Source organism: Balaenoptera acutorostrata, chromosome 17 (genome assembly GCF_949987535.1).
Source record: "Balaenoptera acutorostrata chromosome 17, mBalAcu1.1, whole genome shotgun sequence".
Taxonomy (NCBI): Eukaryota; Metazoa; Chordata; class Mammalia; order Artiodactyla; family Balaenopteridae; genus Balaenoptera; species Balaenoptera acutorostrata.
The window spans coordinates 67,968,928-67,986,111 of NC_080080.1; the positions used below are offsets into that span (position 1 = coordinate 67,968,928).

General features: G+C 42.3%; 1 protein-coding gene across 6 annotated transcripts in view; it reads right to left on the reverse strand.

Annotated features, from left to right (window-relative positions):
- Window positions 1-17,184, reverse strand: part of SULF1 (sulfatase 1) — a 158,310-nt gene that overhangs the window by 23,946 nt on the left and 117,180 nt on the right. For all 6 annotated transcript variants that reach the window (XM_057532226.1, XM_057532227.1, XM_057532223.1 and 3 more), the window contains 5 exons: window positions 9,998-10,148; window positions 8,871-9,046; window positions 7,228-7,356; window positions 6,894-6,950; window positions 5,982-6,111 (listed from right to left, as the gene is read on the reverse strand). In XM_057532226.1, the coding sequence (XP_057388209.1) occupies window positions 5,982-6,111; window positions 6,894-6,950; window positions 7,228-7,356; window positions 8,871-9,046; window positions 9,998-10,148 (643 nt within the window). The remainder of the gene's footprint in view (window positions 1-5,981; window positions 6,112-6,893; window positions 6,951-7,227; window positions 7,357-8,870; window positions 9,047-9,997; window positions 10,149-17,184) is intronic.

The window sequence follows — 17,184 nt, forward strand, 5'->3', positions numbered from 1 at the left end:
TGCATATTTAAAAGTTGCTAAGAGAATACATCTTAAAAGTTCTCATCACAAGGAAAAAATATTTGGGATTGACCTATGTACACTACTATGTATGAAGTAGATGGCTGGTGAGGGCCTACTGTATAGCACAGGGGGAAGAAAAAAGAAGGTACCATCTGTTTGCAGGACATATATTAAGTTAACCTTAAAAATGCATTCCAGGGACTTCCCTGGTGGCACAGTGGTTAAGAATCCCCCTGCCAATGTAGGGGACACGGGTTTGAGCCCTTATCCGGGGAGATCCCACATGCCGTGGAGCAACAAAGCCCGTGAGCCACAACTACTGAGCCTGTGCTCTAGAGCCTGTGAGCCACAACTAGAGTCCGCGTGCCATAACTACTGAAGCCCGCGCACCTGGAGCCCGTGCTCCGCAACAAGAGAAGCCACCACAATGAGAAGCCCGCGCATCGCAACGAGGAGGAGTAGCCCCTGCTCGCTGCAACTAGAGAAAGCCCGCCCAGCAACGAAGACCCAACGCAGCCAAAAATAAATTTAAAAAAATGCATTCCAATATACATTAGGTGCAGACAAATACTGTTTGATTCCACTTATATGAGGTACCTAGAATAGTCAAATTAATAGTCAGAAAGTACATTGGTAGATGCCAGGGGCAGGGTGGGGTGAGGAGGGGGAATGGGGAGTTAGTGTTTAATGGGGACAGAGTTTCAGTTTAGGAAGGTGAAAAATTCAGGAGATGGATGATGGTAAGAGTTGTACAACAATGTGAATGTACTTAGTGTCACTGAACTGTACAGTTAAATATGGTTAAAATAGTATGTTTTATATTATGTGACTTTTACCACAATTAAAAAAACATTAAAAAAAAATTTTAACTGTGCGGTGATGGATGGTAACTAGATTTAGTGTGGCGATCATGTCACAATATATGCAAATATCGAATCATTAAGTTGTACACCTGAAACTAATATAATGTTATATGTCAATTATGCTTCAATTAAAAAAAAGAATTTTCATCTCAACACTGGGGAATATAAGACCACATAAGCATCCTTGTTCAAATTGCTACTAACTCAAGCTATTGTCAAACTTTCTCACAAATACGAAATAGAGTTACTTGTGCTGAGGAGATTGATCTCCTGCTTTCTCTGAGATGGGGTAAGATGGGATTGGGGAGGGGAAAGGGGAGAGGGAATAGCAGAAGAGACAGAAAATGTTTCCTCCTTTATATTTTAATGTGAATAACCATTTGTAAAAGTCAGTGTTGGAATGCTGGAAGAAGTATGGTTCTTGCAAATGAGGGAAAGTAAAACTGGTGAACTGACCTTGGCTAACAATCAATAGCTAGTATTTGCTGAGTGCTTGCTATGTGCCAAGGACTACTCCAGCTGCCTGATATATTTAACTCCTATAATCTTTACAGTAACTCCTGGAGGCAGGTACTATTATTACGCCCACTTTACAAATGAAGAAACTGAGGCAGAGTTAGGTTAAGCAACTTGCCCACGGTCACATGCCAAGCAAGCAGTGGACCCAGGATGCAATCCCAATGGATGAGGACACTGATACGAAAGAAGAGTGGTTTGGGGCAGAGTGTGAGGCTGCAGGTGGGCCTCGGTTGAGGGAATGGCACTTGGGAAGACAGAGGTGACAACCTACATGCAGGTGAGAATGTTACGTTTACGAGACAGGGCGGGCGTATTGGGAAATGAGAGTAAAAATTAAATAAGGTGGGGCCACATTACGTAATTGATGGAGAAAAGTGTCTGTCCTTAACGTTTGTCTGTTTCTGACTTGTTTGGAACATTATTAAATATGGTTTGATGTTTAACCCTGCGATTTGTATTTTGAAAAATGCAAAGAAGCCAAGCATCTAGGTAGATGCCCAACTGTTCAGACTCATCCTTCAGTGCAGGCTGAAGAGAGGAGGAGGCTTGCCTTCCACGCTGGGCTCCTGTGCAAATGAGAGTTCAGCCAGAGCAAGGCACTGGGGGCTCAGCCTTTCTGGCCAGCTTCTCTGGAACCAGGAGAGCCAGGGCAGGGGGGAGGTGGGTCAGTGGATGGTTACAAGCCATCCTGTGATCTTAACTAGGGCTCAGTGAGTTTCTGGAAACAGGCAGCCCATTTCTGGCACGCTAACAATTCTAGCCAGAACTTACTGGCAAATGTCTTTTTATTCCTGCTCTGTAGCTGGTCACAAAGGGTCTCAGGGACCTCTGGTTAGAGGGATAATTTCGGGATGACGACATAGATCCTGGAGCTAAACCAGCTTACACTCAACATGCTACATTCTAATCTCCTTTGCTTGATGCTGGGGTCCTTTTAGAATTTCAACGGATTTTTTATTTTGTATTGATACAATAGTAGAAAGGCAAACTAAATTACAAAGATGCTGGAATTCAACAACTTTACAAAAGGACATGACATTTGCTTTACAAAAAGAAAACAAGCTGCTTTCTCCTCTTAAATGACAGAGAATATATAAAATGTACTTCAAAATGGAATGCCCAGGAATTTCTCATTTATGTAACTCCTATGTTCTCTGTTGAGCCAAAGTCTTCAGACAGAAGTTGAGTTTGTGCATGAGTGGGTGCCTGTGTGCATACACGCGTGCATGTGTGTGTGTGTAGTGTGTACATAAATACGCTTGGGGGTGCAACGCCAGCTGAGAGGGTGGTGGGAATTCACATTCAGCCTCGTATTAATTCAGGAACATGGACGTAATGCAAACACATATGTCCGTGCTGTCTTAATTAGTCCCTGCTGGTTGTTTCGTTCACGTGGTGGAGAAGTGATGCCAACTGCCTGGGATCCTGGCCCATTTTAACTGCCTGTTGGCTTCATAGGAATGAAAACAACAGGTAAGATGGCCTGGAACAATAGTAACACCCAACATCCAACGTTTGCACATGCTTTACAGCTCATCTAGCGCTTTACATATATGATATCACTTCCTCCTCCAAAGATAGAGATCAAGTTTCTTTCTTGAGCTAGAAAACCCAAGACTCAGGAGAAATTAAGCTTTTTGTCCAAGAACACGCAACCGAAAGGTAGTGGATGTCAATATTCTAACCCAAACCTTTGAACTTCACATTCTTCTTTCCTATTTACTCCACTTCCTGCATCCACGTTGACCCCAAACCATCCTTCGGTGACCAGGCACAGGGGTCTGGTGAGGGGGCGGTGCACTGTTTCTGTGGGGATTAGGAGTGAAGGGAATGGGGCTAATGGTGCTGATTTTTCCTCTACACCACATAGAGGGTCAAACCAAAGACAAGATGGTGCTGCCTTTGAAGGAAGGCAGTTAACTTTGGTTAGAGGAAGAGAAGCAGGGCACAAGCCATGTGTGAAACCCATGTCAAGGGAAGGAAACCCAAGCAAGTTAGCTCTAGCCTTAGCTGTCGCCTTGTTCCTGAACAATCTCATTATTCTGGACTTTTTTTCTTTTCTTCTAAAAGTCAGTGATATTGTAACTAAAAAGATAATCTTCAAAGTGGAGCCAGATAAAAGAGCAAAAGGCCAACATATAAAGATTTATAGAATACAGCTATGTCAGGTTAGACTTACAAATTTTTTTTTTTTTTTTTTTTTTTTTTTTAGACTTACAAATTTAATAACTACCTTGAAGAGGCTCAAAATTTTCTCAGTTCTCAGATTCTAAAGCTATGGTTTGAGCACCACCCAGAGAAAGAAATCACCATTGGGCAGAGTCTAATTCTTTGCTCCACTAATTCAGGCACTTCTCAAAGAGATTGTTCTTTGAGAAGTTCTCATATATTTATGTGATAGAATCCAAATTCAGACTGATTAACATAGAAATAAAGCAGCAGAGGAAAATTCCAGGGAGCCAAATATTAAAGCATTTCATGGGGGCAAAACAAGTTTAGAAAACTATTAATATAGAAAAGCAAAGTGAAGTTTTTAACATAGTTGGCATTCAGCACATGAGTGAAGCGCTTGTGCCAATAATCTAGTTTATACTGCATTTGCCCTTGAGGACATATATTAAAATTTCAGCGCAAGCCATATGGATAGGTTTGCAAAACTGTATACTGAAAGGTAGGCCATGTATCTTATTCTCAAAGGGTTATAAGTCTCGCCACTTAAAGGGCTGAAATAGTAACAAGATCACCAACGTGCATGAGATATATTTAACACTGAACATTTCCAACTCCTGAATAGAAGTAAAATTAGTCTATTGAGGCTGGCTCATAAAAATCATTTTAGAGCTACAAAACAATTCTGAGATGTTAATCATAATAATACTTAGAGCTTCCATAAGAAGGATTTGAAGACTTCAAATTGAAATATAATGAATAGGTCTAAGCTTCTCCACTAAGCACTTGAAATCTGACTTACCAGAGTGCCATGAAGGCCTGGTTTTATCCCTTCCTTCAAGAGCCCTCCCTCCTCACCTTTTTCCACTTCAAAGGGATTCCTGTGTGTGAAAAGGCATGAGGAAATTCAGAGCATATGAGGGTCAAGTAGTTCATCATGAACATCTATTCAATACGCTAGATGCCGTATAAATAGAGTATAATGAGTGAGGGCATTTTAATAATAACGGGGCTATTTATTTCATGTGTCTGATACCTTGGACTGGTGTTGGCTAGTTGTGTGGTTATTTAGAGGTCAGATAAATTAAAAAAAAAAAAGACTCACAGAAGAATTGAACTTCCCTTCACCTTGTTAATGAAATTTACCTTGGAAAGCAGCAAGTGGCCGGAGTTTTGGAATTAGAAAACTTATGGATCCCCAGATTTTAAAATGAAGATGTCTATGCCTTCTTCACTCAACGGATGTGAAGATTAAATTGAGCTAATGTGTATAAAACTCTGGGTGCAGTGTCTTACATAAGACAAATGCTCGATAAATGTTATTTTTCTCTTTCCTCCAATTTTGTTCTAAATCGCAATGACTTAGGCAGAAATTCAGTCCCTCTCATCATGACATAGTGTATTTCTCCCAGCTAGCATAGATTTCCATCAAGAGTGCTTAAAATAACTTGTGTTCCTATGTCCTCACTTTCCTTAGAAACAGATCTGTGTTAATTCATCACGCGGTAATTCTTTAGTTCTTATTGGTAATAGTTGGTGTTCTGGGTAGCCCTGAACTCCCTGGTAATATTTCTATTAATGAAGAGGATTCATTCTAATGAAATATTTGATGTCAGAAATTTTGTGAGCACAGGTAGAAACAATAATCAAACAGAATATCGTTTCCCTTTTCATTCTTCAACCTTGGTCACAGACTCTGTCCTCCTCTCTGGGTTAGATGACATCTGATCTTAGTCGGCGTGGGGAGACCCAATCTCTTGGGGTGATTCACGGTCCAGAGGCTCAGCATCTACCCAAGATCTCTTTTTTTAAATTAATTTTTATTGGAGTATAGTTGCTTTGCAATGCTGTGTTACTTTCTGCTGTACAGCAAAGTGAATCAGCTGTACGTATACATATATCCCCTCTTTTTTGGATTTCCTTCCCATTTAGGTCACCACAGAGTACTGAGTAGAGTTCCCTGTTCTGTACGGTAGGCTCTCACTAGTTATCTATTTTATACATAGTCATCTACCCAAGATCTTGATTACGCTGCCTCTCGACCCTTCCTGATGACCAGTTAGGAGGGGCCCCAGGGATGGAGCTTTCTCCTCAGATGGAACGAGTCTCTGATCTTTCTAACTGGACTACCCATTTCATATGTCTGATATCTTGAACGGATGCTGGCTAATCGGGTGGATATTTGGAAGTCTCTCTCTGAGAGCACCATCTTTTTTAATTGGAGGAAGCCCAAGCAGTGATGAGGAGGCCCAGCTTGGACCACTTAGACACTGCTCAGTCATGGGAAAGATGTCACAGTGAGCACTCCATGACTGCTATGAAGAAATTCTTTATACATAAATGTACATTATTTGACATGTTGAAAATATTTTACGTTAGAATTAGAGAAGCATGTGAGTCATGGTGCAGAACAGCTGTGTCACTCACCTGCCCAGGTTGTTCACAGGCTGTCTGGTACCTGGCCTGCTGGCACAGTTCTTTGACCCTCTCATATTTGGGCAAGTGATTTGACTGTTGGATATTCTTGTTGGATTCTTCCTTCTTACGTAGAAATTTCCTTTGACAGAAAGGGAAAAGCTTCTTATGTGAGAAGGGATCTGAAATGACCTTCGCTGAGACCTGCCTGTTCTTTTTCCTTCCCTGTCACATGACTCCACATTCTCCAGACAGCAAGAAATTGATATCAAGGGTAAAACCACAGGAACCCCAAATCTCACGAGTCCTTTGCAAAAAATTACAAGCTGGAAACTATGAGGACGAGAGGTCAGGGGAGGAAGAGTCATTTCCTCCAAAATCATTCATTTCAAAACTCTGGGCAGAAATGTTTAGCTTTCCAGGCTCAAAGTTCTTTTTTTGTTAAAAAGCAATGATAGAAAAGCTTTTCTCCCGCTCAGTGTAAGTATGGAGGAAAACAAAGGCATTGGGCGTTATAAATCAAAAGGGCAAACCCAGAAGTGACTCAGGAAGAGCTACAATCTCATCTATTTGTCTCGTCAAAGCTAGTAAAGGCACATAAGGAAAAGAAGGAAAAGGGTGTCAGGCAGAAGATAGGAAAGAAGGTTGAGAAAGTCAATTGACTGGTCCAATTAGGAAGCGAGGTGGAGAAATGCAACTGTCAATCCACAGCCATGTAAGGGCTGTGGTCCCGTCCTTGCAATTCTGATGCAACAATCATTCCTCTGCTGGCCGGGGAAGGATGAGTCGCAAACGTTCAGTCTTATGACTAAGTTTACGAAATCTGCACGCTTAGTAAACCAAAATAAGGGGAAAAACATTCCCAGCAGGGAGAGCTGCCCACTAGGACTGGTGCCCGGAAGCACCCCAGGAACCAATAATTACCCTCTTTCCACGAGGAATGTATCACGCCAAATTTTGGCCTTCTTGTTTGTTCGAAACCTGAAAGCAAAACAATAACATTTACTGTTGGCATATGGACGTTTTTCCAAACGGATCTGTGCTAACAGTTTATTTAAAGCAACACCTCTCGCTTCCCGCAGACCAGGACGCCAGGACTGCACGTCCATTAACACGCTATTCACAAACAGCCAAGAAAGTCTCAGCTCTGGGTGATCCTCAGGTGCAAAGGGTATTTTGCCTCTACCTCTGCCAGCTGCTGCCCAGCTCTGGGAGCCAATGTGCTCGGGGCTGGCTCAGGGGAAGAAAACTGACGCACCTGTTACCTGGCTTTTCCTGGTCCAGGAGTTTGAGGACAGACTTGCCGTCTATGTCAGGAGGTGCGTCGAGCCCAGCAATGTCCAGGATGGTAGGGGCCAGGTCAATGTTTAGAACAATCTGTGGGACTCTGCAAAGGGACAGATGGTCACGCCCCAGACCCAGCACCAGTGGAGGGGGCCACCAGGGCTGTTTTCTCCATCCCAGGGCTCCCTGGCCTTCACTGCTTCTCAGCCTCTCATCTGGTCCCCGAGGGATGTTGGCTGCATCTGGGAGGTGCCTGAGTGGTCAGCAACCAGGGCCGAGAGAAAGACGAACCGTCTCTCACAGGGCTGGAGAGACGCCTGCACCCCTGAACTCTGGCCACACTGCCAGACAAACTGTGGCCTGATATTTGGTTTTTGTAAGCTGTGTATTTTCTTCTGAAACCCGACAGTCCACCACTCCTCTGTTGAACTAGGGCTTCGAAATCAACCTTCTGAAAAAGGACACAAGGTTTTTATACTTGAATTCAATCCATGCTACCTAGTCTTGCAAACATAGAGCCTTCTCACTCTAGATCTGACACTTCCCCAGGGGTTTCCAATGATCTGGAGAGACATGATAACATTCTCCAAAGAAGTCCCTCTTACTGCCATCCCCTCCTCCCCAGGATGCAGTGGAATGCAGCAGCGGACGAGACTCGTAGAGGAGACTCAGGATATCTGGGATCTGGGCCCCAAGGCTGCCACCTCCACGATCGGGGACTCTGAGAGAGGCACGTTACCCTGTCTGCGGAGCGTCGTCATTGTGAAATCAGGGGTCCAGGCTGGATGGTCTTTAAGGATCATTCCAGCTTTTGAATTCTACTTGCACTCTTTTCTTTCACTCTTTCCATAATTGGTTCATGTACAAGATCTCATTTTACACAAAACATTCTTTTAATGATTAAAAACACATTTATTTAAGTGGTTGAGTTGCCTCCATTTGAATATTGCCTATTGCTTCCATAATAATATCAGAAGTTTTTCACAGATGCTTTTTAACGGGCAGCACCTGCTCTATGTCTACTAACAGTTACACAAAACATTCTGATCGGCAGGGCATATGAAACCCATTTTACGAGGGGAATATCTAGATACAAAGGGATGCAGAGACTTGCTTAAGGTGACAGAAATGGAATTCCAGTCCTTCAGGCTTCTTTTCTTAAAATTTATTTAAATTTATTTAAACTTTATTTAAAGTTCTCAAAATTTAATTTTCTTTAAAAAATTCTTTAGTGATAATTAAAAAATAAAAAACAAGAGGAAGGACTGGTTATTTTTAAAAAAAAGATTCAAAGAAGGTAAGGGTGATGTCCCTAAAGGTCACACACATTCTGTGTCTGTGCGCACAGCCTCATGCATTCTGGTAAATTTGAGAGAATTAATCACTGATACAGTTATTTTTCCTTTCTCTTGAAAGAGTATACTTCAGTTAATTTAACATGTGGCAGAGGTGGGGGAGGGGTGGAGCAGGGAGGAGTTTTTTGTCTTCTAAATTACCAACCTACATGCACCCTTTTTGTTTGGATGAAAGGAAACCAGAGCCTGAGATTGGTAATTGAATTATCTCAGACATACACGAGCTATGACAGCTGAATGTGGGAAACAGAGAAATACGTACATCGATCCTGGTTCTACACTTGGACCACGAATAAAGAAAGGCACACGGATATCAAAGTCATATGGCATGGATTTCCCCTTGACCAGTCCAAACTGCCCGATATGGTAACCGTGGTCGGCAGTGTAGATGATGTAAGTATTCTCCAGCTCCCCTGTTTCCACAAGCATATTGTACAGCTGAAACACAGCACAGACACCAGTCAGAAGCAATTGTGATGGCGCAAGATGACAACAGTGTTGCCATGATTTCACCCAAACCTTTTTTCCATTATTTTTAGAAGGCAAGAGCTGCTTTAATAAGGCCGACAAACATGTACATTACCCACATTTTCCAGTTGCCTGCAATCCTGGAGGGAAAAAGTCCAATAACAGTTGATTTTGTATAATATGTAACTTTTGTGAGTCTGGTACGTTCTATTTAAAGGTTTTGTTTGCCTATTTGGAAAAAAAAAATCCCTCAAAACAACCTCCACCACCAGACTTTAAGGTTTTACTTTGAAAAGTGATTTAAAAGCAAATTTGACTATCATCACTCATATCTAGTTATCAAGGGTTAAAAACAGGCTACTTCTGAGCCTGATCCAGCTAGATCCAGCCTTCAGGCATGTCTTGTTTGGCTTATGTTTTAAAATTCAGGAAATTTCAAATAAAATTTTTGTATTTCTGGCTTCTTTTAGAAGTCAGAGGACTTGACACTGGATCCACATTCTTATACAACAAAAATTAGTTGAAGTTGAGTAGTTGCTCCTTGCTTTAGATGGGGGCACTTAGTTTCAAGTTCACCACAAGCCCCACCATTCCCTATTGCCTTATACTGGATCTGATTTTGCTATTTACATTATTTGCTTAATTCCTGAAGGTATCTGTGGCCATAGCCCTTGATTTATGATGTCTTGATTTGTATCTCCTCTTTGCTACTGGCTCCACAAGAACCAAGCATGGAGAGGTAATAGAAAGGGGACGAGATAAGGGAGCAATGATAAATTAACTGAACACACACACACACGCTCTCTCTCTTAAAATGAAAAACAACAACAACAACAACTACAAAAACAGGATTGGCAAGAATGGGTCTACATAAGGGGAGCTGGACCAAAACCTGTCACTGAGGCAAGTTCGCGTGCTTACCCTTTCCACAGAATCGTCCACTGACATCAAAGTCTGAAGCCGTTTGCGATGTAGAACATTTGTGAATTCCATGTGGATGGGCAGCATGGGTCCCGTGTACTGCATTATCCAGTGTTTGTCCATATTTGGTGCATAGTTATAACTGGGAGTTCTGCAAATATCCAGAAAGGAGTCTTACTACATACGCTTTTTAGCCATTTAGAGACATATCTCAAGTTAAAGGCTGTGAAATAACCATTTAGGAAAGATAATTTAGACACTGCTAAAGTATTTTTTTCTCCCATACATCTCTCTGTGTTTATATAGAGATCTGAAGTCTGCACCACCCCAAACAGCACAAGTCCTCTGAAGGTATATGGATTCAAATTTATAAGACCAAGACGGGCAGCTAAAAATCTAATTAGTGCAAGTTCCTTTGGGTCCTTTGACTAAAATGTGTAAAAACACGTCAACGTGGTTGTGGTCATGTTACAAATCTACAGATAAAACTCAGTAATGTAGAAGGGAATGTTCTCATGGTGATATTAACTTGTAAAATTTTATTGCTAATTAGGCTATGAAATATAGTCACTAATACGTATGTGCAATGATGAGGAATCAAAATTTCAATACATTTTCTTCTCTTGAATTTACTAGGGTATTTTACGGATTACTTCCATATCTAGTCTCTATGAATTTTTCTCATTTCTAACCTTGTATATAGATACCATTAATTTAATTGGATTAGCTGGAATTATAACCAAGTCTACGGCAATATACATGCTTACCAATAGAGCTATTCATTATAGACAAATCAATATAGGTGCAGGGCATAATTTTTTGCTAACTATAGGGAAGTGGGTTCTGTTGTTCTAGGACAGGTAGTTCAAGCCTATATTTAATCTACTGCAGAGATCCAAAGGTGTCCATACTTTCCTTTGGGGCCGCACAAAGCACCTCACCTTCTCTTTGAAGTATTCCCCAACTCCCTGGACCATTAGATGCTGCTACCTCACACTCCCAAAGAACATATCTATGCTAGAACAATTCTCACAGTGAGAAATGTTTGTTTTTCCTTTGACCTCTCCGCCAGACTATAATGTACTTGAATCTTTTCCTTAGCTGATAAGCATATAAGCGTTGCTTAATATTAAAAACTTAGCGAGTATTTACCACGTGTCAGCTATCATGCTAAGTGTTTTATTCACATCGACTCATTTAATTAGCTCAGCTCTTCTGGGATATAGGTTTATCATTCCTACTTTACAGCCGAGAAAACTAAGGCTTAGCAAAGATAAATAACTTTCTCAGATTAATAAAACTAGCGGGTAATAGAACCCAGGACTTGGTTCCAAAGCCCATTCGCTTTAACAAAATGAAAAGAAAGAATGAGGGGGGTTTCCTGCATCTTAGATTCATATGAACCACAACTGTGCAAATAGCCAGTCTCACAGGATAAGCAACAGTCTATGTTGATCGAGAAATTTGATTACCAGTCTCTGTTCTGGGGAGGATCCTATCAGTGAAAGATGGTGGATAATGACGACTGAAGGTGACCCTGTGGCATCATTTATTATAAAACTAGAGAAACAATCAGTCGCTGTGAGCCTGGTGAGTCCAGGAGCCTCGACCGTGTTCCAGTGGTTCCGTCATGGAGGGAATTTCGCATGGGGGAACTTGGAGTTTCTGAGATGCATGATTGTACACAGGGGTGTTTCCATGAACACAGGGCTCTATAAATGCCACCTGTGACTATACATTTTCTTCTGCCAGTGGGTTTGCAGCACCTCTCTTTTAATATTTGAAAATGCTGTTTTGGTACCATTGGTTTTCCTGGTGCAAAAAGTTACCCTGATGATCTGTAAGGATGCGGGTTAACCAGCAGAAATGCCACAGCTCAAATGCCAATATAACACTGTCCCTAAAAGTGTACAAGTTACACTCAGAAGTGTAAGTTAACTCCCCTTTAAAGAGACAGATTTGTAGGGTGGGAAAAGCACTTGCAGCTTGATTTGGTCACCTGTAAATGGAGATAAGAGCATCTCTAATAAAAAGTTGTTTTGAGGAACAACAAATCTGTCTATCTATCTGTCTATCTATCTATTATCTATCTGTCATCTATCTCTATCCCCTCTATCTATATTTATCTCTCTATATCTATCTATCTATCTATCTGTCACTTTAAAGTGCCCGGAACAGAAGACGTACCTGAGTTTCCTACATGAGCCAATAAAAAAATGTATTCTATATAAGGGTATGGGTTGAAAAAAATCTCATGGCATTAAGAAACAAACTTTCAGATATCACTTGCCATTCTTTTCAAGAGAAACTTTCAACATTAACTTTCGTCTCCTTACCAAGTAGACACCTCATGAACCAAATGGTCCCATTTTTGGCCTGAAAGCGTTCTTCATATCTAAAATTGCACCATGGGCCAAATCTGACTCTTGTATCTCAGGGGCCTGGGCAGTAGGAAGGGACTTAAGCCCATGTTTCTTATTCTTCACGCAGCGTGTCGCCTTACAAACAGGATTAGATTAAGAGACAGAAGAGGAGGTGGAGAGAGGGGGCTTCTAAATCCCGGCGGAAAGAGATTTTCACCCATGGGGGTAGTTTGAGGTCAGAGAAATAGAGCAAGTGGGTCACGAAAGGTCCCTCACCACTTACTGATACGTGCCCTGAAAAACAATACGGCTATAAAAGATTACATGGGGTTTCTTCATAATACCTAACCAGCTCCTCTTACTGCCTTTGATGTTGGTTTGCCTTAATTTTAAAATAAATCTAGTCGACTTTTTTAAACCACAAAAACTCAACACAGATAAAAATTACAATAGGGAACCGAAAGGCAGGCTCACAGTGGGCAAATCACGTCCTCCACCGTTTACCTTCAAGTGCTTGGCAGGGTTCCATCCACCTCGCTTTGAGGAACAGGGAAGGTTGCAGCAAATTACAAGCCTCAAATTGGACTCCCGGATTTACAGAATGACATATGTTCAATCTGGCTTATATTAAAAGGGAGAGTTCAGGTCCGCTGTCAAACCTGTCCTTCCCCCATCCCCTGTTTTTCTTAATTTCTGGATGTGGGAGATGACCCCCCCCCGCCCCCCCCCCCACCCCCGGCTCTGGGGATGAGATTCCAGGTGGGATCTCAGCAGGGGTGGAGGGGGGATAAGCATTTGCCTTTTAAAGGAAGACCGGCTTCCACTGCTTCCCACAGAACAGCAGCTGCTCAGGGGCTTGCAGGTGGAAGGTTGGGGGTCGCTGGAACTGACAGTGTTGTTGAAAAGTGATCTTTTGCCAAAGACCTGCGGTTGCCTCCTGCTGGGGTTTTCCAAATTCCTGGAAGATGCAGCCTTCTGTCCCCCAGGGATAATGAAGGCTTGCCGCCCTAAGAATTGACTTACAATTATTCAGACAGAGCCTGGAGCTGTTGGCTGGCACACGAGCCACAGAGAAGCAAGTAACTGTTTTAGGGAACAGTGGAAAACCACATATCCAATTGTTCCAGAATGTTTTGGAATCAGACCTGAATTCTCATCCCAGTCCTGTTACTTACTAGTGGGTGATCTAGAGCAACTTTTTGCTCTAGGCCTCTGTTTCCTCATCTCTATAATGGGAGCAAGGATTTCAAAGAGTTCTTGTGAGGCTTCAAAGGGGTGTCAGTGACTCCAGAGGACAAATGCTGTGACCACCTCACACCCACACTTACAGGTAGCTGGGAGAGAGCTTATTACATCACAGCTCACCTGCTTGCTGTGGCAGCCCGGAGAAGGCAGGGCATCTTACTCCCACTTTACAAATGAGATAGTAAAGCGTATGGAGGAGGCCCTGAAAGAACATGCTGGGACCCTTGCTCCCTCCATGACGTCACACTGAACTGCCGTCCCCAGCAAGCACCTCAAAATCCCCATCATTAAAAGCACTGATCCATACATTTCTTTCTATAAAAAGTAAGTCCTGAAATCATTAGCCTTCATCCTGATTTAAAATATTAGCTGCGGGCTTCCCTGGTGGCGCAGTGGTTAAGAATCCGCCTGCCAATGCAGGGGACACGGGTTCGAGCCCTGGTCCGGGAAGATCCCACATGCCACGGAGCAACTAAGCCCATGCGCCACAACTACTGAGTCTGTGCTCTAGTGCCCGCGAGCTACAACTACTGAGCCCGCACGCTACAACTACTGAAGCCCACACGCCTAGAGCCTGTGCTCCACCGCAAGAGAAGCCACCACGATGAGAAACCCGTGCACCTCAACGAAGAGTAGCCCCCGTTCCCCGCAACTAGAGAAAGCCCGCGTGCAGCAACGAAGACCCAACGCAGCCAAAAATAAATAAATAAAAAATAAATAAAATAAAATATTAGCTGCTTCTGTTTCCCATTCAGACGCCTCCCACCAGCTGCTGTGTGTCTATGTTTGTTGCAAATACAGAATCAAGTCCGACCCTCCAGGGCGCACTGGAGGCACCCTCAAAAAGGTAGATAACACTGGCTGTTTGCTTGAAAATGGAGAGGACAAAGGACCAACTTGTCGTTTTTGAGTTTCTTTTGCTTTCTTTTAAAAAAACCTCAAAAAATGAAAATCTGTCCGAGTTACAGTAACATGTGTCTGGTCTGTTGTTTGTTCAGATACGTGTTTGGCCCAGAACTGTGTTCTCCAGACCTCCTAACTTTCAGGGAGGCACCTGTAACCCTTAACAGATTATTCCAATACTTAAAAACGTGAGCTTTGCCCAGCAAGGCTTCCCTGCACATTGCTTTTCTCTAGTCATTGTTTGTCTGGAGTTATTGCTCAGTGTACGAGCTCGCAGATCGCTCAGACTACTGGCCTTGTAAGTTCAACCTTTGCCATCAATGCCAATTCTCCCCGGGCTTTGGTTTTCTTGCTAGTATTGCTTATTGACATAACAGGGATAAGAATTCTGAAAATCAATCATGTCCCCTTTCTATTTGATGGGTGGTTGTTTAGGGAGAATAATTCTTACTAGCACAGAAATAGTTTCAAGAAATGCATGTGTCATATATTAAACCCATTCGCGGGGAAATGCAAAGAACTTAGTAGTTCATTTGTACCACTGATGGTCTTTGCTGTCACCCCAGAGAATATATATTTCGAGCGTTTTGTATTTGAACATGTGTTTTCTTCATTTGCTATTTAGTCTCATACGACAACAAAAATCCTAACTCTTAATACCCTTATTGGTAGCAGGATCATTGCTCACTGAGAAATAGGTCTCGATTCCCAGAATAAGTTAGTTGTACAGATTTAAGACGCACACACTCAAAGCATTAAATTGGAAATTCTAGACTTAATCTCCCAGGCCACACCATCTCAGCTTTCACTAAAATTAAACTTATTTAATTTAATTGACTTCTTGGAGATCTTCCCCATTTGAGTTCAAATGTCTTTAGGTGGGTAATATTTGAACACATGCAGGATAATACCAAATGATCTTGATTATAGATATATCATAAAACTTTAAAATAAAAAGGCATATCATAAAACTAATTTAAAGAGTCTTCCAATGATACTGCAAACTCCAATTCTAATTGTGCAAAGACATACATAGGGAACTCTTCTCCTATTAATTGTGACTGTGATGGGTACTGAACAAGCCCGGTGTAGTGGAAAGATCTAGGGTCCAAGAGAGTCGAGTTTGGGCTCCAGTTTTGTCCCTATCTACTTATGTGAGCTGGGCAAAGCTATTTGGGTCTTTTATTAAAAAAAATAAACTTTGGGTATTCATTTTTGTAATGTAAAAATTTATGGAATTATACTATCTCTAGGTACCCATTTAATTTATAAAACTGATTGTTCAACTATTTTCATACCAGTTAAAAGTGTCTTAATGTCAGCTAGTTGGTGGGGTTAACATGTTTACTCATTTGCTAAACAAAAATGTATTGTACAACTAGAGCAACAGGAGCTGTGCTCACCAGACAACGAGAGGTAGAGATGGACCGCTGGGTCCTGCCTTTGGGAAAGAACGACCTTGCCTAGCAGCAGGGCACCATTCACGTGATACTGAGTGTGAATACGGCCCCCTGGACTTGTGCGATTGCACTTCGGGGATCTCGGTAAACAGCCAGTGCAATGGGATATGTAGTAAACAGAGAGAGAAGAAGAGAGTGGGAATATAGGAAAGGGAGCAATGAATTCTGCCCCAATCACAAATGTTTATGGAGGATTTAAAACTCTCTCATCTTCGAAAGCATGTCCTTTTATGTATCTGTGGAAGAAATGAAGGGAGAACGTGCAAATTCTTTTTAAGGCAAGACATTTCTTTCCAACTTGAGATAACAAAGGTGTTTCGAAAACTGTTCTGAGGCTTACACAGACGTAGTTTTCCATTTGACATGCCATGTCCATCCCAAACTCCACTGTCAGAACAATTCCTGCAACTCAGTGGATGTGGATTGTTCTACTGAAATTTTAGATTTCACATGAACCTGTGTGTGTGTGTGCATGTGTGCGTGTGTGTGTGTGTGTACAGTCATACACATTTCCAGGGATGGAAAGAAAGAACTGTTGAATTGGAATAAAAATTTTTTTTAAGTTCATAGATGCATAGTTGGTAGGAAAGTATTCAGGGAGTCTGAGCTCCAAATAGAATCATCGGGAAGGTAAATGGAATCTCCTTTCTCATAAAGGCTTTTGTCCACAGGTGCATATTATCACATCACTGAGGCCAGGAGAGAAAAGCGATGCCAAGTGAGGATGAGGCTATAGCATTACTGTGAGGATACGGGGGAGGGAATTTACTGGGAAGTGCAGGAGGGTCGCAGCCATAGTGAAGGGCTCTATGGTAACGGTGATTATAGGTATTATCAAGACGGAGGCTCCCTCAGAACTCTCAGAGGCCAGGATTGGCTGAGCCACTGTCTGATCAAACAGTGTCTTCCGTCCGTCTGTAATCTGTCCTCATTCTTAGCTGGCTGGCATAACCTCTAGCCTCAACATTGGACTGGCTTCCTTCCTTTGTTGGAACGGCGAACACCATGGAAACCCGATACATTCGCTGCAGGCTGAGGGGGTCAGATAGCTCTAACCCAAGGCGGATGAAAGGCATCTGGATAATGTTTGACCACCAAGGAAGGTGACCTCAAGGAAAGCGTTCACATGGCTTGCATCCCCCCGCCGACAGGGGAGAGCCTACAGCTTCTCGTTCTCTTTTCCTAGGGCCTGCCGAATATCTCTGCAAAGCACTTA